Source organism: Serinus canaria, chromosome Z (assembly GCF_022539315.1).
Source record: "Serinus canaria isolate serCan28SL12 chromosome Z, serCan2020, whole genome shotgun sequence".
NCBI classification, from domain to species: Eukaryota; Metazoa; Chordata; class Aves; order Passeriformes; family Fringillidae; genus Serinus; species Serinus canaria.
Window position 1 is genome coordinate 73,589,317 of NC_066343.1, and position 24,717 is coordinate 73,614,033.

Sequence of the window (24,717 nt, forward strand, 5' to 3'; positions counted from 1 at the left end):
CATCACAGCTGAGGCATCCAGTCCTAAACCACAGCTGGGTTACTGCTGCTTCTCCCCACTATTTCATCTTAGCTTCTAATAAAATACAAAGCAAGGCCTTTGAAAAGCAGCCCAATTCTGCACTACAGATGAAAATATGAATGTTATCTGGAAATTTTCAGCCATACTTACAGGACACATCAGAGAGACACGCAGACTGGTTGTGGCAATCTCACTATCAGGATCTGCAGTTAGTTTTTCTTTAACTATTAAAATAAATAAGTTATACATAGAGGTCATTATTTCAAACGCTAACCTTGATTCAGCAGTACATACACTTTTTTATTCAGCTATCTAAAAATAATAATCTAGAAAACTAGTTCATAAACAACAACAGTTTCACTACTTATAAGCAACTGGCAAACTGCATCAACATCTGATGTTGTTTGACTGCAGATGCAGTTAAACCACACAGAGCAAACTCAACCCAACATGTCAAGAGATAAATAAACCATTATGAGAGAGTGAGGTACAGGTGAGGAGAACTCAGGACATCTAGCTGTACCTCACAGCCCAGCACAGTAAGGGGTGCTTGTGGAACTCCCATAACCACATTTCAGATGGGATCTCTGGATATGTTCTCCAAAAACCCCTAGTGAAAACGAATGTGATGCCTCACCAACAGCCAAGGGAACCTGAGAAACCCTAGGCACGGACTCTATTCTCAAAACACAACTAATCTATTCTGTATTACCAATTCTCGTTTTAAAGAGCCAATAACCTCCCTCCAAAAGTATCAACAGGCAAGTTAATTACTTACTTAGTGCTCTGGAATGATCAGGATTTCTGATACCTTTCATTTTTAACCTCTGCAAAAGCATAGCTGAGGTGAGCTGGCGAACCAGATACACAGACATGGAGTAATTCTACAAAAAGAAGAATTCAAGATTAAATGTTGATTTCATATAATACTCCCACTAGGACAATAGGTGACTAAACTAGTTGTACCATATAGTAAAAACAAAAATGTGACTTTTTCCTTAATCAATAATTACTAAGAGCACTGACAGACAACTTCAACTCTGTGGAGGTCCAACATTCTGCCAGAATTCTCTGGCCAATCAGGTCTAATTATCCTACTCCGTTATGACTGAACTAAAAGGTAATTTCACAACCAAGAGACAATCTGAGCTCTCCTCCTGGAAAGATCATACGTGACATATTTCATACTTCATGTAGTCTTTTAAGAATTTCTCACATTTTGTCTCCTTAATCTTCCCCTTTTTTCCAGTGTCAGTGGGGAGCACAAAGAATCACGTGACAAAAGATAAATGGTCTTTATGGTATAAACAACAGCTTCAGATGGTACAGAGCTGCCCCAGTTTCTTTGTACCTTTCCTTTAGCTTGTTCTGTACTTCTAAGCTCAGCTTTGTTACACCATGTCTGTTCCACTGAGCCTGGCCCCGATCCCCAGCATTTTCTACTCCTCCCTAACTCACACCACTTGTCAGCTTCTTTTGTTCACTGTTCACTCCCACTTCTAGGTCACTAATGAAAAGTCTGCAAGCCCCAGTGCTACAGGATAATAATGGTTTCATCTGTGTAACAAGAACAATCCGTGACCTCTTATTTCCATTGCCTGCCAGCCATCTTCCTATGGCTCCTGCGCTGCCTGGGTACTGCAGAGGAAGTTCAAACAACTCCTACAGCCCTGCTCCTCCTTTACCACCTATAAGAAAACCAGCTCCAACCTAGAGCAGCAGATAAAGCATTCTAATTGCACATGAAACCACTAAGAAAGTTTTGTTTTTTTCCTTAAAGAATGGCTGGAGTTTTGTTTTTTTCCTTAAAGAATGGCCAACTGTTGCCTTACAGAGAGGACTCTACAGGCTCAAGTCTGCCTAGCACTGAGGGGTTTAAGGCCCCTTGGCTCAGCAGCCATCCACTATCAGCCCAGTCCATGCCAACAAGACCTTTTGTGACACCCCATGTTGTTCCCCTCTCAGTTGGAGGATGAAAAGCAGCAAACTCTGGCACCAACACTAAACCACAGAACTCGCTTCACCTCTCAGGCCAAGGGGAGGATGTCCAAGCATTCCAAGTCATCTGCTTCCATCACAGTATATTTTGGCAATACAGAGAGGAAAGCTAGCAGGCCTCAGCATGAGAGGCCAAGACCACACACAGGACTGGAGCCATTTTAAGATTCTGGGCTTTGACTGGGAAGCAATGGCTCAGATCTTTGTCTCCATCCCTGTTCTAGAAAATCATCCTTTGATGTCAGTGCTGCCCTTCATTTATTTTTTGAACATTACCTTCCAATCCTATTTCTTTTTAAAATTTTAATATAAAAGCTTATACTCGAGTCTCTTTGAATTATGTGGTATTTTTAGTCCAGAGAATTTGGTTTTGAATAAAACCTCATAGAGAAAACTACTTTGATAACTGCATCCAGAATTAACACAAACAGTCACAGCTAAGGAATAAATAGCTTTTGACTTGACAATAGCTGAAAGGATGCTGCAACAGTTATTTAAACCTAGGATGGAGTCAAAAATTCCTTGTTCTCTCCTTTTCTTTCCTTAATAAATCTACAGGGGGATTTCTATTCACAGCACAAAAAGAATTTGTTATTTTTGACATGCATTTCAGGCAAACTCTAAAAGCAGACTTTTGAATATGAACCCTGTAAGAAAATCCTTCCATCTGTATGTAAATCCCACATGTGTTACTGAAAACTACTACAGTTCTAGAGCAAACTTTGTTTCCTGGCACTGATAATAAGCTCAGACATCTAACAAAAAACACTTGCCAGCCACATCAGGCAGCAGGGGCTCAGGAATGCTCAAACAGGCTATTTAGATTAGTTCCCACATCCTACAGAACATGCAGGTTACCTTTCCAATTTCAGAAGCCCAAGAGATGGAAATCTGGTTTGGCACTGCTGATGACAGCCTAACTAGAGAAGTGATATTCAAGGGACGCCCAGGTCGCTTCTGTTCAATTCCATTTTTTGGTGGTGGAGCATATCCCTGTGGAAAAAAGGACAATGGATGTGTTACCCAGTCTCTCCAGTGTACTCTGAAACTGCTAACATATACTTGCTAGTTTTAAACAGATCTACGAGAAGCAGGCAAACTTAGAGGCTGTCTAGGCTGGAGAGCAAAGCCAGTATTTATTCTGAGAAATATCAGACTTTCACAGTAGATCACCAGAAGTCAAACACAGTTATAAGGCATTTGTTGTTTTAAAAGGGTTTTACAGAAGCACTGGAAAGGTGGAAGAGGATACAGTTTGGGTCCAGGTAAGTTCACTGGAAGAGTAAAAGCTCATGTGAATGTCCTGTCCTCTTTCTCCTCATACCCTACTGGAACAGAGTGAACCATCACAAGGTCACAGCCTTAGTGACAGACAGAGCAAGTAATGAAGACTTAACTCAGTGTTTCACACACTGAAAACACTTCACCGATTAAGTAACAATTACACCTTGTTCCAAGAGCTCTATATCACCTCAGTAACTACTCTGCCTCATTAGCTGCTGGCCCCATTAGCAACAGGTGTCACCTGTCCTCTGCCAAGGCCCCTGAATAAGCACTGCACATGGAGTACCAGCTGTATTTAAGAGATCATGGAATCAGAGCGGTTTGGGATGGAAGTGACCTTAAAGATCATCCAGTCCCAACACCCTTGTAAGACAGTAAGCCTGCAGCTTATTCCTCTCACCCTGCAACTGTCATGATGGCAGCAAGCCAGTCGGACAGAGCCACCCTGAGAACCCCTGCTCTGAGCTCACAGCCAGCCTGCAGCCACTCATCTCAAACCCATCCTGCACATGAAGGATGCCAGCAAGATGCAGCTCAGCCTCTTGCACAGGCAGTACTGATGCATTTCCAGACAGTGTTGTTTTAAACAAAAAACTCACCCAGAAAGGATATGCTGAGAAAAAAAAAAAAAAGTATTTCTTTAACCAGAGAAATAGACACACATTCACAACCTAGTCCTTGGTGAAGGAGTTACTTTGAAAGATGCTAAGCCTGGAAATAAAACCAATAATAATTATTTAAAAAAATATATATAAACAGCCTCTTCTACTCACTAGCCCAGTATGCCATGAGGGCTTTATTCCAGAACACAGAGGCAACAGACATATGGCAACTGGTGACAATTTCACATTTAAAACACAGAAAGAATTATTGCAGAAGAGAGTGAGTGCAAGTTCTCTAACATTTCACAATTTTTTTTTTCCAGAGACAGACTCTGCAGTGCACATGATTTGTTTCAGTAAAGCTTTTAGTGTTTTCTTCCACATAGCTTATTCTTGAGAACAGATTCACTCTTATACTCCTACAACAATTTGGAACCTTCTCTTCCTGTCTTTTTAGGAGCTTTCTGCTTGCCTCCCAACCAGCATGGCCTGGCACTGTTTAGGTAGGCTGCCAACTCTAGTGGGAAGAAACTGCCAATATTATTGAGGCCTTAAAGTCTTCCATGGTTCTTCAAAGAACTGCACTACTCAAGGCAGGTATCATCTGCTACAGCAAGGAAATTCATCAGGAGAAAGCATAACTGCTCATTTATCTGACTTTCCCCAGGGACACAGATGCAGGATACGAAGAAACATGATGTTAACATAAACCCTATCCCATGCAGTACTGGCACACAGGCAGCATTGCTGTGAAGCTCCTGGTAAGGACTGCAAGCAAGGAGATGACCAAGAATAATTTACAGAATAATTTTTCTGCAGAAGCGTGAACTGCCTTACCAGGCAAAGACAGAAGTTCACTTATGCACTGTGCAAGTGGGCAAAAAGAGCTGGCATCAAAGCTTAACTAACTAACACCACTGTAATGGAAAACAGTGGGCTTTGAGGCAAAGAAGTTACCTTACACTTCCTGAAACAGAAGGCAGTGCCTGATGATGCAGAGAGACCAAATGAACAAAAAAAGTCTGCAGAAGCACTTAGACTGAGACTCTATTTGTCATTCAGCTCATAGTGAATGAGAAGGGGAAGTTGCCAAGGCAATAGTGATTTATTCATTTTCCCACCTAAGGTTCAGCTGAACAGATTAAAAAAATCATCTTATCATGTGCAGGAAGAACCTAAAGGATTTAAGTCTAAAGCTAAGTAATAATCCAAGATTAGTAGTAGTTTCTGCTACAACTGTGACACCTTACACACAAAATGGAGAGTACAGAAGGGTGTAACCTATATTTACAAGACTAAGAATCAGTTGACAGTGATGCCCAAAAGATAGCACCAGACCAAATTCTTTTTTATTGGTTGCTGAAATACAATCTGCAGAAGATAAAACCCTCAAAGTTATCACACAGAATGTAACCAGCATTTGCAGAAAACACTGACCAGAAAACATGAGAAAGAAACTTTTTATAACCTTAAGACTGAAGTAGGAGGAAGAGAATCTGAGTCGTCTCATTTAAGACGAGTAGGGGCAAAATTTAAAAAAGCAGTCACAGCTGCATATGGGAGGAGGGAGAGTACAGGACAATACATCTAACACACCAAGGTGGTTGAAAACAGTCTGAAAAAGAGGTTTCACACCTTCTCTCTCCACATGGTATCTTTCCCACTGAAAAAACCCGCTTTCCAAACCTACTGAAAAAACCCTCTGTTCTATGACTTTTACCACACTTTATAGCCTCAAGAAGTATTTCTGAATGGGTTCTGCAAGACTTTCTCTTTGTTCTATTGAAAGAAAAAAGAGAGAAACCCATTCCAGAGATATTTTGAGAATGAGAGAGCTTTTCCCTTTCTGTCCATACCCAAGCCTCCAGATGACCGTATGGTGACTGTGTACTAATTTTTGCAACACCAGACACTCCTGAAGTGTGACTGCCAACAGTGTTCTGTTACAGTATCAGCAATGTGCTAGGAATCCTAAAACATGTCTGTTCTTCCTCCCCACAACAAAGAGTGCTCTAACCAGACAGATGCAGAGCAGTGCACAAGCGGCACACAAGAGTTCCACACAAGAGGAACATTACAGAACCAGAAGGAACTCAAGCCTCTAGCAAATACAGGCATCCCACACAGCAAGGGCTACCACCCGCAAATAAACTGAGTCTGAGCCCCTGTGATGAAGATTCTCCATGCAGACACCAGATTGTTTTTGAATTATTTAGTTACATTAACGGCAATAGACAAGGTTTGCTGCAGGGGGCTTAATCACATTTAGTCCATGCAGGGGCTGTAATATGATTAATAGCAGTAATGGCTATCTCACACAGCAAATGTACAAACTCCATGCCTAACATTAGAGAAATCTGAGTGATAACAAACAGCTTGACTGTTTTGGAAAGATAACACTACAGAAAAACACATACACACTCCACAAGTCACCAAGAAGCCACAAATACATACATACATACTTACTGGCAATGGGAACAGCTTCCCATTTACTTTAATGCACAAACTATTAGGATAATTATCCTCTTGAGGGCAGCTTGTCTCTGCTAAGCATAGCCTGTATCCATAGAAAGAGAAAGCATCATTTTCAAGTGTCCCCACAAACATCCATCAGCCAATTAAGTTTTCAGAGAACACTGCACAAAACATACCTTAGCTGAACTTGGACAGTGTAATCTCTCCTGCCTCCAGGCAAAAAGTCCCTGTGAAAAAGAGAAAGAAAAAGAGAAGTACCCAATTAGCAGGACTCATATTGCAGCCATACAGAGAAACAACTGACACAACTGCCCCAGCATCACTAAACTCTGCTCTTTTGTTTTGTTTTATTGAGCTATGAGCACCTTACAACTGACATTTCTGTTTAACTACTCCCAAGTTACACAGGACTTCAGGATCAATATCCTCCACCAAAAGTTAATGGCAACAATAAGTAGGATGCTGCCAGGGATGAAAAAGTGCCTATGAATTTTCATAGTTTACAATATCAACCTTGGGAAAGAACAGAAAAGCAGGCTTCCATTCCTACAGCCAAGAGAAATGTAGGGAAGCTTCCCACCTCTTTAAACAGTGACAATTATTCGGAACTCAGTAATTGTTAATTCTTTACCAGGGTACAATTTTCACAAAATGCACACAAATACTGTGCACAGTTGTTCCTGAAGGAAACAGAACAGATATAAACTCAAGAGTAACTTCAGTGAGGATTATCTCTCTGCATCTACAGAGTAAGTGATGCATATAGGGAATCAAAACCTCACACTTTCTCCTGAAATTTTGTAGAGATTTACCTACACTACACCACACTCTTACTTCTTACCTGGAAATACAGATTTCTCTGACCTGCTGAGGTGTTAAAGCAAAGATAAAAAACTTCTCCTGGAACCTCTGAATACTGCTCTGTACTAGAAGAAGAAAAAAAAAGACACAAAAGAGGTTGAACCATGGTGATTAAAGCCGTTGATTAAAACAGGATCTGCAGTTAACGCCTGGAACAAGGCATTAAGTCACTCAAATGGTGGCTGGACTGCATGTAACTGTTAACAAAAAAAGCAATGGAACAAATCTTTCATTAAACTACATTCAGATGGTTTAATATCACATTACACTTCAGTACTAAAGCAGCTTGGCAAACTGTGTTACAATCCTTTCTCCCAAAGGAGGAAGGTTCAAACAAATATACAACAAAATATTTCATTGGATACCTGACAAAAGGAATACCACAGAGATGCCAACAACTACTGTAAGGTACCACAGGAAGAACATGTGCATCAGAAGTTATTAATGGACGGCTGGAAAATTCACAAACAGCTACAGGTAACAAAATTTTGGGGGAGGAAGGGAGGGACCACAACCCCTCAAGCCAGAGAAGCCAGCTAGACTTCATCTCTGGAGTTACCCTTTAGTGGAATCTGACAAAAAACCAAAGAAATACAATGTTCACACCAGAATACAACTTGTCTGTCAGTGATGGGAATTGGCAGTATTTTCGTATTTAAAGTCCACAGTAGGCACGTGCCGCTTTCCTACTTCCTTTAAAATTGAAGAGAAGTTAAATATTTTGACCTGAAATAAAGGCAGATTAAGCATGTCTAATTTAAAATAAGCAGCAGGCAGGACAAATGAAAAACCAGCACAACTAAAACAAGCAAATTTGGAAGATTTGGACTGTCTTGTGCACTGCAACATTCAGGGGAGATTGTTTCTATACCCAGAAAAAAACCTCCATTTCATGTTTGCCTCTTTTCTGGGAGGCAAACATGAAATGGAGACCAGGTGGAGCAAACATGCACCAAGTTCCTCAGGCAATTCCAAACAGATACAGCGTGCATGTATGCACACACACCACAGAGCACACCTGATATTTAAGAATAATACTTGAGCGCATGTAAAAAAGACAGTGGAAGTATTTTGTTATTTAATTTGGTGTGGGTTAAAACTAAACCCCACACTTGCATTTGTGCTTTCATATTAGTGCAAAGGAATACCACACTCATCCCACTCATACCACTTCTCAAGCATAAGCAGTGAGGGGGACTATACTCCTAGCTCCCTGACTTAGCTGTTATTTAAATTCTTAACTCTCAAATGTACAAAAACCACGAGTGTCACTGTGCACAAAGAGAAGTGACAACAGGCACTGTAATTATTGCTTGTTGGTAAAGTTTTCTGCTTTAGGTACTGGAGGATGGCAGATGAGCAGTACATCCCTCACTGAGTTACAAGTCACAGCCTAAAAGAGTTTATGATCAGTTAAGAAGTAAAATTGTTTAAGACGATGCAAACAATTTTATAAACATGTTACTAAGTAATGAGGGAACATTTTTTGCCATGTAAGGTAAGCCAGACTGAATTTCAAGACAGAAGATGTAGTTCCAAATAATTCAAAATGTTCGAGACTGAGGCACTTGGGGAAGATAAAGCTGATTTCAGGTTATTTGGAAGACAATGTCCACTCCATATTATAACATACAGTACTGCAACAACTTTCAGGCTGAGAAACTTCATTACTCTGAGCACAACACTGAACACTGCAGCACAAAGTGTCTATTTCAGTGCCAGATCTCAGAGATGACAGAATTGCTGGGAGTGAGATAAGGGTAAAGTAGCAAACCAATGAACTCTTTCTCTTTACCCTGTTGCAACTTGTAAACTACTGACCCTGAAATCCTTTTTCTACTAGTCCTAACAAAACTGTTCCTCATTTGCACTAAACAGAAACTTCAGGTCCAAATCTTTCAGCCAAAAAGGGGAGGTTCAGACTAGATATTAGAAAACATTTTGTTACCAAGAGGATGGGCAAACACAGAACAAGGCCCAAGGAAAGCAGTCAATGCTGTCAGCTGTCAGTGTTTAAGAGGAATTTAGACAATGCCCTTAACTATTTATTCTCTAACTTTTGGTAAGACAGTTGGATGATCATAGAAGGTAGCTTCCATTTGAATAACCCTGCTCTTCTCTTTAATATTCAAAAGAAAGAAGTCTTTAATCATATTACTTTTATAACAGAAAACTATCTTCTGAAGTGTGGTTTTGCACTTTTGGGAAAAATGGTAAAGAAAAGGAAAAGGTGAAGACATAAAAGGAAAGGAGTTTCCATTTGTCCCAGCCGCAAAACCCCACTGAAATCTGGGCTCAGTATTGTCAGAAGCATAGCTTTTTTAATGAATTAAGCAAGCTGCAGAGGTATTAAACTTACCTAGACTCGTGGGTTTAATGAGCACGTCGAGCACATCGTAGAAAGGTAAGCTTTTCAGCTGAACATCAGGATGAACAGGTGGAATCGGAGGGGATGGCTGCTGCATCTCAAAGTGAGGCTTAGTGTCTTGGAGGAGCACAGAACTGACAGGTGAAGATGGAGACTGAGGCGTGACTGAAGTGGAAGGGAGAGGGTGAATGCCCGCGACAGCCAAGTCAGGCTCAACTGGAGAGGAGCTGCTGTCCAAGTTGAACGCTGCAGGTTTTATAGCCGACAAATCCGACAGTCCCTCAATCGTCCTTGGGTACCGGCGCCTATAGAGTTCTCGGATTTTGATCTGAACTGCTGGGCTGCAGCCGCTCTTCAGTAAGTGCAGTGCCCTCATCAGGAGGTCATGTTTGCGACCACTTTTATTACGTCCAGCAAATCCCAGCAGCACTTGCAGTTCAGAAACACGAAAACTTGATACCATATTCTAAAAAGGAAAGAGAGAAAAGCACAGGTGAGCCCACAGCACCCCAAGGAAGCCTTTTTGAGGAGTAGGGCGGTGGTGTACGGTGGTACGGCATCTTTCATCATTTAATCTGACAACTTGTTACTTGGTTATGGGTACTGCCCACACCTTCACAGAACACCAAAGTACAGTTAGTTTAAAATGAAGAAACAAAGTGTCCAGGATGCAGGTTGAGTTTGCCCACGAAAGATTTGTTTCCACACTCAAACAATAGTAACAACAAAATCTTAAATTCACAGCACAAGCACAAGCTGTACCCCAAAGAATCTGTCTCACTTTGTGGAACAAAATTACTAGCAAAAAAAAAATCAAGTGAATCAGTATTATCACCTGCCTTCCAACACATTTTAGGCACTTCATTATTTTATTTCTTAATTTCTGAATAGCTTATTGAAACTCTCTTTATTTTGGACACTGTTAAAGGCAAGCATAAAGAGAGATAGGCATATCAGATTTCACTGCTGAAAGATATGCACAGCAAGGAGAGCAGTTCTTGAAAGCTACATTATCTATTGCACACTGTGGCATGCAGTATGATACACAAACAACAAACATAATTGATTCTTCAAATGTCACAAAGAACTCCCTCTCCTTTTCAGATCACATTCTGGTATCAAGCGTTACAAAGGTATCATCAAAACAAATAATACTATTTACTTGGTTATCAGGGTTAGATTTGGAAGACTAATTTTTTTAATTTCACAGTTCAAGCCTCAGAATCCTACTGTTTGTGAAAACAGAATTTTTTTAAAAAAAAAGCACCCACTATACAAAAGAAAACAATCTTGTGCTTCACTACTACTAACAATTAATTTTGTGCAGATGCATCTCTCATTTTTGTGAGCAATTTATACAGAGGTATAAAGTTGTGCAGAATACTTCTAACCAACTTCCTTCCTATTTCTTAGGGACTCTTTCACCATAGCAAGGAGATAAAGTTTTTAAAGGTGAAAGAACACCTGCCTACAATCTGTGCTGCTATACCATGACAACTCCAGACTCAAGGACTGGAGATGAAGGTGCTAACAGAAGGTATGAAATAGGCAGACATCTGGGATCACATGTATTTTGAAAAACAGTTCAGAAGTGCATCTGGACTCTTACTAAAACTTCGGGTGTTGATTTCAAAAGAGACAAAACTCAAAACCGTGTTTTGTCTTTCCCTTCCAAGTCCTTACCACACAGAGTTAATACTCGTGTTCTGACAGATCTGATCTCAGCTGAATTTTAACACAATTTTTGCTCAAACACTGAGCCAGCCACCAATAAAGTCAAAATCCTCCCTGTGTCCCTGGCTTGTTCCTTATTCTCTTTTTAACATTGTGAAAATTGTTTTGGCAGTAAGACCAGTGAATGGTATCAGATCAAAACTGAACTTAAAATCGCAGACTCACTTTGGTTGGAAAAGACCAAAGATGAAGAAGATGATGAAGACCAACCACTGCTCCAGCCCTGCCAAGGCCACCACTAACCCATGTCCCTAAATGCCACATCCACATTGCATTTAAATCTTCCCAAGGATGGGGACTCTGCCACTGCCCTGGGCAACTTGTGCAGGGCAGGATAACTGCCTTGGTCTAGAAATTTTTTCCAGTATCAAATCTAGATCTCCCCTAGAATAATTTGAGGCCATTTCACATTGTTCCATCCCTTGTTACCTGACAGCAGAGCCCAACTTCCTCCAGCTCCCTCAGCCTCTCCTGGGGCTCCAGCCCCTTCCCAGCTCCGTTCCCTGCCCTGGACATGCTCCAGCCCCTCGGTGTCTCTGCTGTCCTGAGGGCCCAGAGCTGTCCCCAGCACTGGAGGTGCCTCAGCAGGGCCAGCACAGGGACAGGCACTGCCCTGGGCCTGTGTCACAGCCTGGCTGGGACACCATGGGCACCTGGTCCACCTGGGCACACAGTGACCCAAGTCTGGGCACATGCAGTCCCATGTCCAAGTCAATGGCTATTTCTTGTGCCATTAAAACACAGCAGGAGTAAGTAGCCAGGACCTGCCTTCTCAAGGGCCACATTATTTATGCAAATCAAAATGACCATCTAAAACACTATGGCAGAAACCTTATCTGGCACACCCTTTCCAAATCATTGATGAGACAAGGTTATTGCATTTCAGCCCCCGATTTTCAACATTTCCACACAGCCCATTTGGATCCAGTGACTCTTCTATCAAGAAGCTGTTCAGAGCAGAGATAACACAGCAGCCTTCACACAGGTATTCCACCAACACCCTGACTATAAATGCACCATGGACACAGAAGCCAGCAAAAAGTCATATGAGCCACTCACTGGCTCACCCAAACTTTTGAAGAGGGCAACAGCAGATGTTACCTTAATTTCATCCCAGCAACTTCCCTCAACAGCAAAACAATACAAGATGGAGAATGTTACTTTCCACCCGGCATTCCCCCTCTACTTCTCCTTGCACTCAGTCAAACAGAGTGATGAAAAGAAAGTGTTCCAACATTCATAAAAAATGGCTTGAAAAACTGTAACAGCTTTATAGTTATGACATAAAAGAGAAACTGTATTAAAAGATAATACTAGTATTCATGAATTCACAGAAAACTTCATGTTGCATACTTCTGTAGATAACTGCATAAGTGTGATAGCAACGCCAGCTCCTTTATTTCAGATGCAGGCAGTAAGCATGATGCTGGATTCCATAACCACAATGCAAATGAGTAAAATAATCCTTTACACAGAGATTATGGAAACAACATGTATTGCAAAATACTGTCTACTACTCTGCCTGCTGCCTTCTGTGCATTCCTGCAAGTTAATCAAGGTGAAATGTGCAGTCAGTCACGCCTCAACACAGCTAACGTTTCATTAAAAAAAAAAATTCACAAACTAGCACTTTGTTACAAGATGGATTTCATTTTACTAGAAGACATAGCCTGGCTTCAACACCATACTCATCAAAATTTTAAATTAACACCCACATTAAAAATGCTTGCAAGTATGAAAAATATACACTGTTTTGTCCACCAATGTAAAAGTCTTACACAGGCTTTAGAAAGAAGACTTGCAAAGTCTAAGCAATAGCTTTTACAACACTTTCCCTCTAAACCTGTTTCTACTTTCCCTTTAAGGCAACATATGTATATGAAAACACACCTGCCAGGGCCTCAAGGGGCTCTAGGAGAGCTGCACAGGCACTGGGCACAAGGCATGGAGGGACAGCAGCCAGAGAATGGCCTCCCAGGGCCAGAGGGCAGGCACAGATGGGATCTTGGGAATGAGGAATTGCTGTCTGGGAGGGTGGGCAGGTCCTGGCCCAGGGTGCCCAGAGCAGCTGTGGCTGTCCCTGGATCCCTGGGAATGTCCAAGGCCGGGATGGATAGGGCTTGGAGCAATCTGGGATAGTGGAAGGTGTCCCTGCCCATGGGGGTTAAGCTTTAAGGTTCCATCCAAACCTGTGATTCTGTACTTATCTTCCTACTCTGTTTACAAACATAGCATGGGCATTCATCATCATCATCAATAAACTTTTATGGGGACATACATCTGAGAACATTTATAAAATCATGGTGCAAGGCAGACACTGCTTCCAACAAACCCTTATCACGTTACTTTCTTTTGGTTTTCCAGCATATTGCAGAAGACTGCAGCCTCATTATTAATGTGCTTCTCACATCACTCAATTATGATTAGACATTCAAGTTGTGTCATGTAGATGACATTTTCTCTTAAGAGAAGTTCTTTACAGCTGCACAGCCCAATAAAAAAAGCTTTTTTAACACAAAACCAAAGCCATTTTAATTTTAATGTTTCTCCATGAACACAAAGTAGTTTGACAGAGCTCTAAGGAAATCAGACTGGATAATTCAAGCACTTCTATATTCCAGAAATATTTTTCCCCCTGAAATTCATACTTGAAGGTTATAAGAAATTTCATAGGTTTTTTTGTTTCTCACAGTTAAACTTTAGCAACCATGATTCATCAGCAGAAGCACTATTCTAAAGCATTAAGCCGTAGGTGTATCTGGAATGGCATTAATTTATCTGGGAGGATGATGTTAAGGAGCCCAGGAAATGCTGACATGCCACTGAAATTAAGGGGCAGGCGTGTTTCAAAGCAAAGTAAGGGATCAAACATCTCTCCAAACAAGACCTGTGTGATTCTCCCCACGCCCCTGCAATATTAAGTCACTCTACATCTCTCTCTCTCTCTCTCTCTCTACATATATATACATATATGTAAAGAGAGAGAGAGATCAGTGCAAGGTAACTGAAAATGCCTGTTTAGTTTGTTCAATTCTTGATACATGCCCTACAATAAGCAGTAACAACTGTGGCTTTAAGGTAAGTACTGCTTGAGCTGCCAATTGGACACCTGCACTCCAGAAGCAATCCAGCCTACTCAGAAGTACTGGTCAGCTTGCCCCTAAGAGCTCTGCTTCAGCCCCACTGGCTTCCAGATAATCCCCAAAGTGTCTGAATGCTCTGTACAGAAGGGACACACCAAGGACAGGTTCCACAAATCCTCTCTCCTGAATTTAAGCCCTTTCATGGACATGCAGCAAAGTAGCACATTTGTGACATCTTTTGCAGTAGATTTGCATCCATGCTGACTTACAGCAGGCGAGAAATGGGTAATGATGGTGAGGAAAATCAACCTGTGTCCTAGGATGGTTTAAGACCTCTCTGCTGAGTGGAAGCATTTTCTCAAACTGATATAACCATAGGTAAAGAAATGCAAGTCAAGGGGAAAATGAAGATGCCATTATTGGAATCTGTGTCAGTAGTACAGGACAGCAAAAGCAGCTCTAAAGGAAACCAGAGCCAATGCAAATCATAACCACCAGATCCTCAGTATTATGGAGATTTTCCTCAGCACAGACTCTAGCCTGGCTCCTTAATTAGGAATTAGCTCCAAAGTCACATGCACTTAATAACATCAAAAATCTAAAGTTAAACAAACACAAATATTTAAGACATTCAAAACAAAGCTTAGCCATTTTGTTGCAGCTTCTTTTTTAGAGTGTCCAAAAACTCATTATCTTCTTCCTTTCCCCAGCACTGTATCTCAGCACAATCAATTAATTGTTAATGATTTTACATAAACAAACTTTAAAGGTGTCTCAATAGACTTCAATGATCTAGAATAGTGACTGTGAACCTATGGAACACACAGGAATTTTGTGCAGATACAAGGTAACAGCACATTATCATAGGCTATTGGGAGTATTTCATCAGTATTTATGTTATTTAATACATTCAATTTAACTGCAGCCCAAGGATCATGATAGCACCAACAGCAACTTCTCACTCCATTCTGTTCACCATCATAAGTTTAACCCAGGTCATGATGTGGAAATTTGACTTCTACATCAAAAACATAAATGGGTCAGCACAGACAATAAAATTATATTAATACAGAAAAAATAAAACAGTGTTTGTCAATGACCTTGAGGAGGACACATGAAAACAGCTCCCAGCATTTTCTTGTTAGCAATTTAACACTAAGCACTGCTTCACCTGGTAAATGTGAGATGGTCTCTTACACTGTTCTTCCAGACTGGAAAAATAAAGCAAGTGAAGTGGAAAGGCACCAAGTCTGGTATGAACAAGAGATCCAATGTATAAAAGAATGAGACTTCAACTTCTGTATTTTAATATGGTATCCAAACAACATTTCTCCTCCCATTTGAACTGCGTGTCTTCTGTACTGGGTGTGCAAGAGCAAAAAGTAAAAGTGGGACCTACTTCCAGCATTTATAAACATGATTTTCCAGTAAATTTTGTGCAATCTCTCCTGCCAGAAAGGCTATATTAGCACGCTTCCATCTCCTCTCAACCAAATGAGTTCTTTTCCACAATGGCTATGAAACCAATCACAAGGGTTACAGATTAGTTTTGGCACAGGCAGAGCTATTTGCCTATAAAGAGCCTTCTTTTTTGCCCCACAGAGATGACACTAACAAATTACTTCAAAACGTGACTAAACATGAACTATGAGACTGATGCTGCCACCTCAACTAATCTGTTTCAAAGACTGTATGCACTCCACATTTTCTGTTTCAGAGTCAGGACGCCAGCAGAAACACAGGGGACCCAAGAATACCAAATAATATGTAACTGATCCTCTTATCTGCAGTGTTTTGTTGAGATTTAACGAGCTTCAAGCTAAATCTTGGTGAGTTGAGAATCTGCTGGGAGCTAGAATTGTTGCCTCACAGATGGCTCTCAGAAGGAGCTGTAGTTCCCCACTTCTGGGCCAATTCTGTTCAAAAATGTGTCTACTCGTCATCTCTGGCCTCCACACCAGACTGATGATTCTGTTCCACATCCGCCTGTGCCTCAGTAATTCCTTCATCCTTTACTGGGCTGCTCTGGAGAGGGGATTATGGAGAAAGGTATGAGCCAGGTTTAAAAACACAGCTGCTGTGAACAGCAGCTCTGGAAATGGTATCTCAAAACTAACTATAACTAGACGCCGTTGTGCTGTCCCCCTTTTCTCAGCCACTCCCTAAGACTCCAGAAACCTGTAATCTACAGAAATCAATAAACACTACTAGCTAATAAAAGCTTAATCATATGGTCTGGAAGGGTAAGCCTTAGACCAGACACTTCCACCAATATCTTGAAAAGTAACAAATCCTTTAACAAAACTGAAGATTTCCAAAAGGCTTATTCTTGATGTCTGGTTTCTCTCACTACAACCTCTCAGTTATAACTCCTGGGTCCCAACTCCACAGAACTTTTACTGTGAAGATTCAGAGGATGCCAAGGATAGTCCTAACAAATATTAAAATGCTCCTTTGCCCAGAAAAAAAAAAAGAAAAAAAAAAAAAGAAAAAAGAAAAAATCAAAAAGAAAAAAAAATAAGAGAAAAAAAGGAAAAAAATTTAAAAAGAAAAAAAAGGGCAGCTGTGCCTGCTTGTTTCCCTCAAGAAACACGATTTAAGAGAGAACTCTGATCTCCTGCCTTTAGACAGTCCTTAACAAATTACTAAAATAAAATCCACTCTCTAAATGGCCCAAGTGGCCTTTTATAAAGCAGGTAGAGATGACATACTACAGGAAACTGCAATCAACAAGAGAGCAGCAAACAATACTGCCATAAAAACATTCAGTAGGTTAACTATAAAGCAGCCATTTCAGATCACACCTAAAGGTCAATTCACAAAATCTACTGGGGGTAGGGCAATCTCTCTCATCTTTGGTCAAAAGCAGGAAGATTAGGTTGTCTGAAAAAAAATTTAAGCCTCAAAACCAAGTACCTCGTATTCAAGCAGACACATTCAAATGCAAAAAGAAAAAAGGAAAAATTCAGCCATAGCCTTGCAGACATGAGGCAGACAATTACTTTCTCTTCCAAAAATTACCTAGAGCTTTCCCACAACAGGCCATGAATTATTATCACACCGATACTGAACATTTAGAAAAGCTCCAGGCTAACAGACTCATCTCACCAGCCCTCCAGTTTACAAATAAGATGATTTGGGATATCAAAAGATATGTCTTCAGAATTTATTTTTTTAAACTAGAGGCACCTCTTGAGTGATGAAATGGCAGCCCTGCAGTTGGTCTGAAACACAGTTCCCTTTTCCCTCCATACTTCCTGCATTACATCTATCTATGCACCTCAAGCTTCCTGTCAATTTTAAAGGTATTCAGGAACCTAATGCCCTGAGGGAGACTATCAATACTTATGGATATCTAGATAAGCCATTACAGTGCTTTGGGAGAGACAGATCACTCCACCTCAAGACTGGAGAAGAAGACATAAAAGAAGAGTCACCACTGGCAAAAAGTTTACACTGGGGCTTCAGCCAAACCCTTTGAGGGGGTTGAAAAAGAACCCTAAGAATGAGGGCTGAGAATGGGTGAAGACACCGAGCAAGAAAATTTATATTTTTAAACATAAATACATTTAAAGGGGGGGGGGAAAACCCCAACAACACAAGGCTGTCGTACAAACAAATAAGCCAACAATTCCTAAACCTAAAACTGAGGCAGAGCACTGCTGTCCTCAGACAAAGAAACTCAGTTCTTTCCACTACATTTTCATAAGTGGGCTCCTCAGTTGTACTACCAGTGTTAGTGCTGGAAGAAGCCTCAGCATGGGAAATTCTCTGGCGGTTGCAGCACATTTCCCACTGTCACAAAGACACCAGCTCTTCCTCCCCACTAAAGCCCAACTCACAGGGCTTCCTATTTAACCGGCTTTTATCCCTCCTGTAACAAAGTCCAGGTGGGGGGGGAGCGGCCTGCATGCAGAATTCCCACGAAGAATTCCACTTCTGCAGCTGTGGACGCTGCTGAAAGACAACCGCCTCTTTCCACACAAAGATACAGCGGATTGTTCAGGAAATAGCAGGAAAAGCACCAACTATGCAGTCAGCTCTTTGTGTACACACCTTAACAAAATGAAAGGACACGCACGCACACACCCACACCGACAAATCTGCTACAGAGTCCACCACGACAATATGAAACATAATGAACCGAAGACAAAACAAGTCTGAAAAGCGGCTCTGGGTTTCACGCTGGGCAAGCACAGCTTTCCCGGATGGAAAGCGGTCCACGGGTTTCCAGAGATTCCACAACTATCAGCATTTTTAACAGCCCCGTGGTTATTCACCGCCCTCCCTTCAGCCGCACGGAGCGCGGGGCCCAGCAGGAGCCGTTCGAGCCCTGGGGCCGCTCGGCAGCGCCGAGAAGGCTTTTAAAATGTCGGAAGGAGCGCGAAGAAGCTCCCCGGCGGCAGCAGCAGCACAACCCGCGCGGCGGGGACGGGGTACCGGGCACTGCCAGGGAAGGTCTCCCCGGCAAGACCCCGCCGACCCCCGGGAAGTCGGGGCGGGCCCGCTCCTTCCCTCCTTCCCTCCCTCTCACTTCGGGGATGGCGCGGGCCCCCCAGCACCGACATCTTGCCGCCGCAGCCACCTCTCTCCCTCCTTCCTCCTCACCCGCAGCTCCTCGAAATCCGCCATTTTCTACCCGCCGCCGCCGGGCGCCGCCGCCACCATCATCGTGCACCCGGAGCGCGCTCCCGGCACGTGACGGGGAGGGCGGTCCGGCGGGAAGGGCGGCAGGGAGGGGCGGGGGGACCTGAGGGGAAACTGGGCTAGAGTGGTACTGACACACCGGGAACCCTGAGGGGAAACTGGGCTGGAGTGGTACTGACACACCGGGAACCGTGAGGGGAAACTGGGCTAGAGTGGTACTGACACACCGGGAACCCTGAGGGGAAACTGGGCTGGATAGTACTGACACACCGGGAACCCTCAGGGGAAACTGGGCTGGATAGTACTGACACACCGGGAACCCTGAGGGGAAACTGGGCTGGAGTGGTACTGACACACCGGGAACCCTCAGGGGAAACTGGGCTGGAGTGGTACTGACACACCGGGAACCCTCAGGGGAAACTGGGCTGGAGTGGTACTGACACACCGGGAACCGTGAGGGGAAACTGGGCTGGAGTGGTACTGACACACCGGGAACCCTGAGGGGAAACTGGGCTGGAGTGGTACTGACACACCGGGAACCCTGAGGGGAAACTGGGCTGGAGTGGTACTGACACACCGGGAACCCTGAGGGGAAACTGGGCTGGAGTGGTACTGACACACCGGGAACCCTGAGGGGAAACTGCCCCGCAGTGGTACAGACTGGGAACTGAGAGGGAAAACTAGTCCAGCTGCATACACACAGGCCAGTAGGTACCGGCCCCCAATTAGGCAGTGCTCTTGCAGCAGCTCCAGGGTGCAAAGAATTCAAGTGGCCCTGGAAATGATCCCGGAGGGATCACAGAATCACAAAATAGAGATGATCTCTGGCGATCACCTAGACCAAACCCCTGACAAGGAGAAGGGTCACATAGAGCTGGTCACATAGGAACTCCAGATGGGTGTGAAATGTCTCACAGAGGGACACTCCCCAACCTCCCTGGAACCCCTCTACCAGACCTGTGCCACCTTCAACATAAAGAAGTTCTTCCTCATGGTGAAATGAAACTTCCAGTTTTCCATACTTCCAGCTGTATTTCAGTTGTGGCCTTTGCTCCTCATTCGGTCGCTGGACACCACTGTAAGAGTCCAACACCATTCTATGGACACCTGCCTTTGAGATGTTTATCTGCATTAATGAGATCCCCTCTCAGTCTCCTCTAGGCTAATCATGCCCAGGTCTTTCAATCTTTCATCACAAGGGATGCTCCAGATCCCTCATAATCCTGGTGCCCTCCACTGGACGTTCTGCATTAGCTCCTTGTCTTTCCCACACTGAGGAGCTGGACACACCTGCCGTGTTTCTTCCCCTCCAGAATTAACACTCCCCTCTTTAACTAAATTGTTATATTAAGAACCAACCAAACAAAAATAAAAAAGAAAACCAACCAAACCAGCAAAGCACAGAATAAAATAAATAGAACATATTCCAGCTTGCAATTGAAGTGGATTAAATAGAAAGCTTGTGATTTTACAGCCCAGTTTATCCATCCAATCAAGAGCACTCATAATTTGTGTTATAATGATGATGCAGCACGTTTTAGTAATAAAAAATGAAGGGAAAATGTCACCAGCAGTAAGCTTCAAAAACTGGATAATGGGTTTCCTGCTGTAAGGAATGTAAATGTTGAGACATTTACAGAAAAATAAACATCGAGGTACAGCCGAGAATATTGTTTTCAAAAGCAGCCAGAGATCATTACCTAGTCGTAATAATTACCTACTCACAATATTCAGTTTCATCAGCAACTTGGCTGTAAAACCAAACAACCGATTTATTGCAATAAAAAATAGGAAAGACTCAGCCAACAAACAGGCAAGCAGCCAGCACAACCCAAACAAGAAGATAGACACTGGAAAAGAAAAGAGGCTTGAAATGCAAAACATATTTGCTTGTATTAACCAAAAGGCAGCTAGTTTTACACGACTGACACATCCAGAGCAGCAACTATAACAGTAACTTATGGGCCAAGGGACAGGCCACATCAGCAGCAGGCTCTGCAAGGAGGGGTGCTGGCAGGTAATTTTGGGAACAAACAGCTGACCTTTTCTAAAGGATACTTATCCCTGCCATACACAGTACTTATGAGCACTTAATGCTGCTATAAGACCTGGACACCAAGGAACTCAATAACTAACATCATTAGTTGTAATTTTGCAACAGCTTGCTGAGACAGGCTTTCCTTTTTATTTACTATTTACTCCAAGATAAATCCTTAAATATGCCAAAGATTTCCACTACAGGCACAGATACCTAGTCCTCTGCACTAACAGCTTTTGTGCTTGGTCCTATGACACCCCTTTTCCTGAAGATTTAAACATAAGGACTTCATTAATATCAAACCCATTCTTTTAGTCAAAACCAAGAATTTACAGACTAATAAAACATGCCATCTACCACGCCACTGCATGATTTCAACTCCTAAGTCCATCAAATGCTTATTTTCCCCTCCAGTTCAATACCAGACTAAAGGGGCAAGCTGTAAGTTAGACTCCCTTAGATCATTAAAGCATGACCAGACCAAAGCCTTCTTTTGTTCTTTTAACAAACCCTCAGGTGCTCCTTCCTTCAAACACACCGAGAAGGACATCAGTGTTTAAGCTCACATCAGAGCCAGACAATTCTGTTCTAGTGCACACTCACCTCTCACTTCATAACAACATCTTTCAACATTTCCATTCATCTTATCCCCAATATCTGTGGGGATAAGAGCAAATGCTATTTTTATACATCTCACATGCATAAGATAAAAGAGTTTATGTAGTAGCTTTCCATAATATTTTACTAAAGTGTTCCTCCATCGTATGTTGTTTTCCTTCATCTTTCCCTCACAGCCTTTCTACTACACATCTCTGTGGCCCTATCCTCAAACAAAACAAAAAAAGAAAAGACTTTTGGTCCTCCTCAGTTTTTTTCTAGTTCTTCAGAATCCTGCTGTTTTATATTAACTTCTCACAAACACATCAACTTCAGGCTTACAGTCCACAGGTACCAAGTCATCTCCAATATTGCTCTTTTCACCAAAATTTTAAGAAACGTACCTCAAATGTCAGACGTTCTTCTGGGATCGGAAACTTCTGCTTCTTCTTGGACCTCCATCTCCAATACCCCTTTCTTCTTCTTCTCCTCTTCTTTCTCACTAAACCTGCTGCTGCATCTCCTGAACCAGTTCCCAGGCTCTTCACTTGGGCATTTCCTGAATTTTCAGTCTTAGTGTTAGAACGTGGCCCAGCTTCAGCCATTGGAGGAGGAGACCTTCCTCCAGGCAGCTAGTGCATACTGCTATCTCCCAGAAAAATCACTGAATTAGTCCCTGGGGTTTTTGTCTTCTCCAGCAGGCTCTAACTAAAGTAAGGAACAAGCCTATAAGTGCTAAGCAACCTGCCCCCTAAATTGAGGCTTGTTAGGGAAAGAAACCCCATCTAGTTTCAACCTTTTCTAGTAATCTTTCTAGTGATATGCACAGAATGTCTATATAAGCACTGCCCGTTCCCACAGCTGTGTTAACTACGGAAAGATATCTGACCATCCAAATAAACCGTCCCAGCCTTTCACAAACACTGCAGTGAAAAAAAAAAACAAAAAAGAACAAAATAGAAAAAAACCAAAACAAGAAACAAAACCACTCTACAGCTGCTTGCAGGATTGCAACAATTGCTTTTATCAGCATTATACCTCATCAAACCCCTCCTGTGCTGCTTAACATGCTGCCAATAGACTAGAGTGTGAACTGCAGGCAGGGATGGGGCTGGGGTGGCTGGGTAGAAACTAGATTTGTATTGTGTGTACTGTGTTTAAAGGAAAGAATTTTGTGAGGTCAGCCTTAAGCTTCTCCATCATCTCTCATATCCCACAGTCATGTACTTTTAAAGGTAACATTATAAGTGAATGGCAAAAATACTTAAGTGGTGGTCAGTGCCTACAACCCTCTTGTGTGAGGTCTACAGCTGTCATAGCAGAGAGGCTGAAAGACATCCTTAATCATACTGCTAACAAAAAATATGTGGACTCTGGCTATAAGACAAAATACTCTAAGTTGGATACTCAGGTTGGACAGGGCTTGGAGTAACCTGGTCTACTGGAAGGGGTCCCTGTCCAAGGGAGGGCATTGGAACTGGATGGTCTTAGAAGTCCCTTCCAACCCCAGCTATCCTGTGGTTCTCTGAGTCTGCCTATTGGAAAGAAATAATTTATGTGCCTGCATTTTCTATGCAGCTGTTTGACAAAACAGATTTTGGATGGGACATAATCTTCTGTCAAGGTGATGCTGTTTGGCTTTTGCCTTTTTTTCTTTTATATGTTCTCTGCATTCTTCACACATCTATTTGCAACTCTGTCACTTACTGTACTACTAGCTAGTTTTCCCAGCATTTTTCCACGGCCTTTCCCTAAACAGAAAGACAAAACAAATTCCAGAGCTCCAAGCCCCGGCAAGTACAAGGCTCCCTGCTATCTTGGTTCTTCCTGGGATCCAAGGCTGAGAACAGCCCTTCAAAAAACATTTTCATGGGCAAAGTAAGCTAATGCTGAAGGGGGGACTGCAGAGAAAGGCTTGGCCTGGGGGGCAATTGCATCACCACTTGTCCTCCTAACTGGTGCTTTTTATCAATTCTGCTAATTTCCTAAAACCTATAAAAATGCACTCACCCCTGGGGGCTATGGGCTTTTGTGAAAATCTTTCCACAACTGCCCCTGAAGGCCTTCACTAAAGATCCTCTTTTATATTACCCCCTTACTAAAATTATCCCAAGTTTCATTTCCAGGTTGGGAAAAAGGCAACAAAGGGACATGATGAATATAGTTATATATAACTTCATTGACAAAATGTATATTTAAGTTTAGAAAAATCCAAATAAGGAACCTAATGTATTCATATATATATATAATCAGTTTTGATAATGAAATATTAATTTTGCCTGCCCATCCTAACATACCACAGCAATACACCTATATTTTGGTAATAGGACCAACAGCAAAATATTTATATTTTGTTTTGAAGTTGCTTACTTGATCATTATTATTTTTATTAGATTATGTCTTTTGATATAGGCCTAGATTTCACAGTCTTGAACACAGCCTCTGACTGTGGGTGAGCATTTGCCTCTATGGACAGTTTTTGTGAATGTTACCCTCAACTTTTGTTCAAAGGATTTGAAGAGTTCTCCTTATCCATAAAAACTTTAGGAACCCAGGTATTAAAGTAGCATTACCCCTTTAGCAGTAATGGTGGAAAACTCTCCAGTCAAGCACAGCCCTGAACCCAGGCTATTCTCCCAGCAGTGATGAACTTGGGATGTCTTGAATTCTGACTTCAATTACAGGAATTTCTCTTTCAGAGCCATAAAAAAAAGAAGTCCATGGTAATGGAAAAACAAATGCATTACCACTCTACTTCCATGTTAAGGCCACAAAATTAAGCACACACTCTAATAGGAGAGGACCTAAGTTAGTTAGAAAAACATTAATGTCATCCACTTTGAAAAAACTCCATGTTTTATGGGACAAATGTAATTAAAAATGTGTATTAAATTGCATCCTTGACAGGATGAATGTATATACACTTACAGCACAGCTACTGAGCTGCAAACACACACTGCAGCCTGTGTTGGCATGTACTGGATTGGGAATGTTTTAGAAAAGGGCTGG

General features: G+C 42.1%; 1 protein-coding gene across 10 annotated transcripts in view; it reads right to left on the minus strand.

Moving 5' to 3' along the window:
• The window catches only part of PIAS2 (protein inhibitor of activated STAT 2), a 28,176-nt gene extending 9,018 nt beyond the window's left edge, over positions 1–19,158 (minus strand). For all 10 annotated transcript variants that reach the window (XR_001991508.3, XM_018920052.3, XM_009095357.4 and 7 more), the window contains exons 1-8: positions 19,035–19,158; positions 9,601–10,075; positions 7,222–7,306; positions 6,557–6,607; positions 6,372–6,462; positions 2,878–3,012; positions 800–905; positions 172–245 (exon numbers count right to left, since the gene is read on the minus strand). Coding sequence is in view for 9 of the 10 variants with exons in the window: in XM_018920052.3 (XP_018775597.1) it covers positions 172–245; positions 800–905; positions 2,878–3,012; positions 6,372–6,462; positions 6,557–6,607; positions 7,222–7,306; positions 9,601–10,075; positions 19,035–19,058 (1,041 nt within the window). In the remaining variant the exon portion in view is untranslated. The remainder of the gene's footprint in view (positions 1–171; positions 246–799; positions 906–2,877; positions 3,013–6,371; positions 6,463–6,556; positions 6,608–7,221; positions 7,307–9,600; positions 10,076–19,034) is intronic.
• Positions 19,159–24,717: the final 5,559 nt, after the last annotated feature.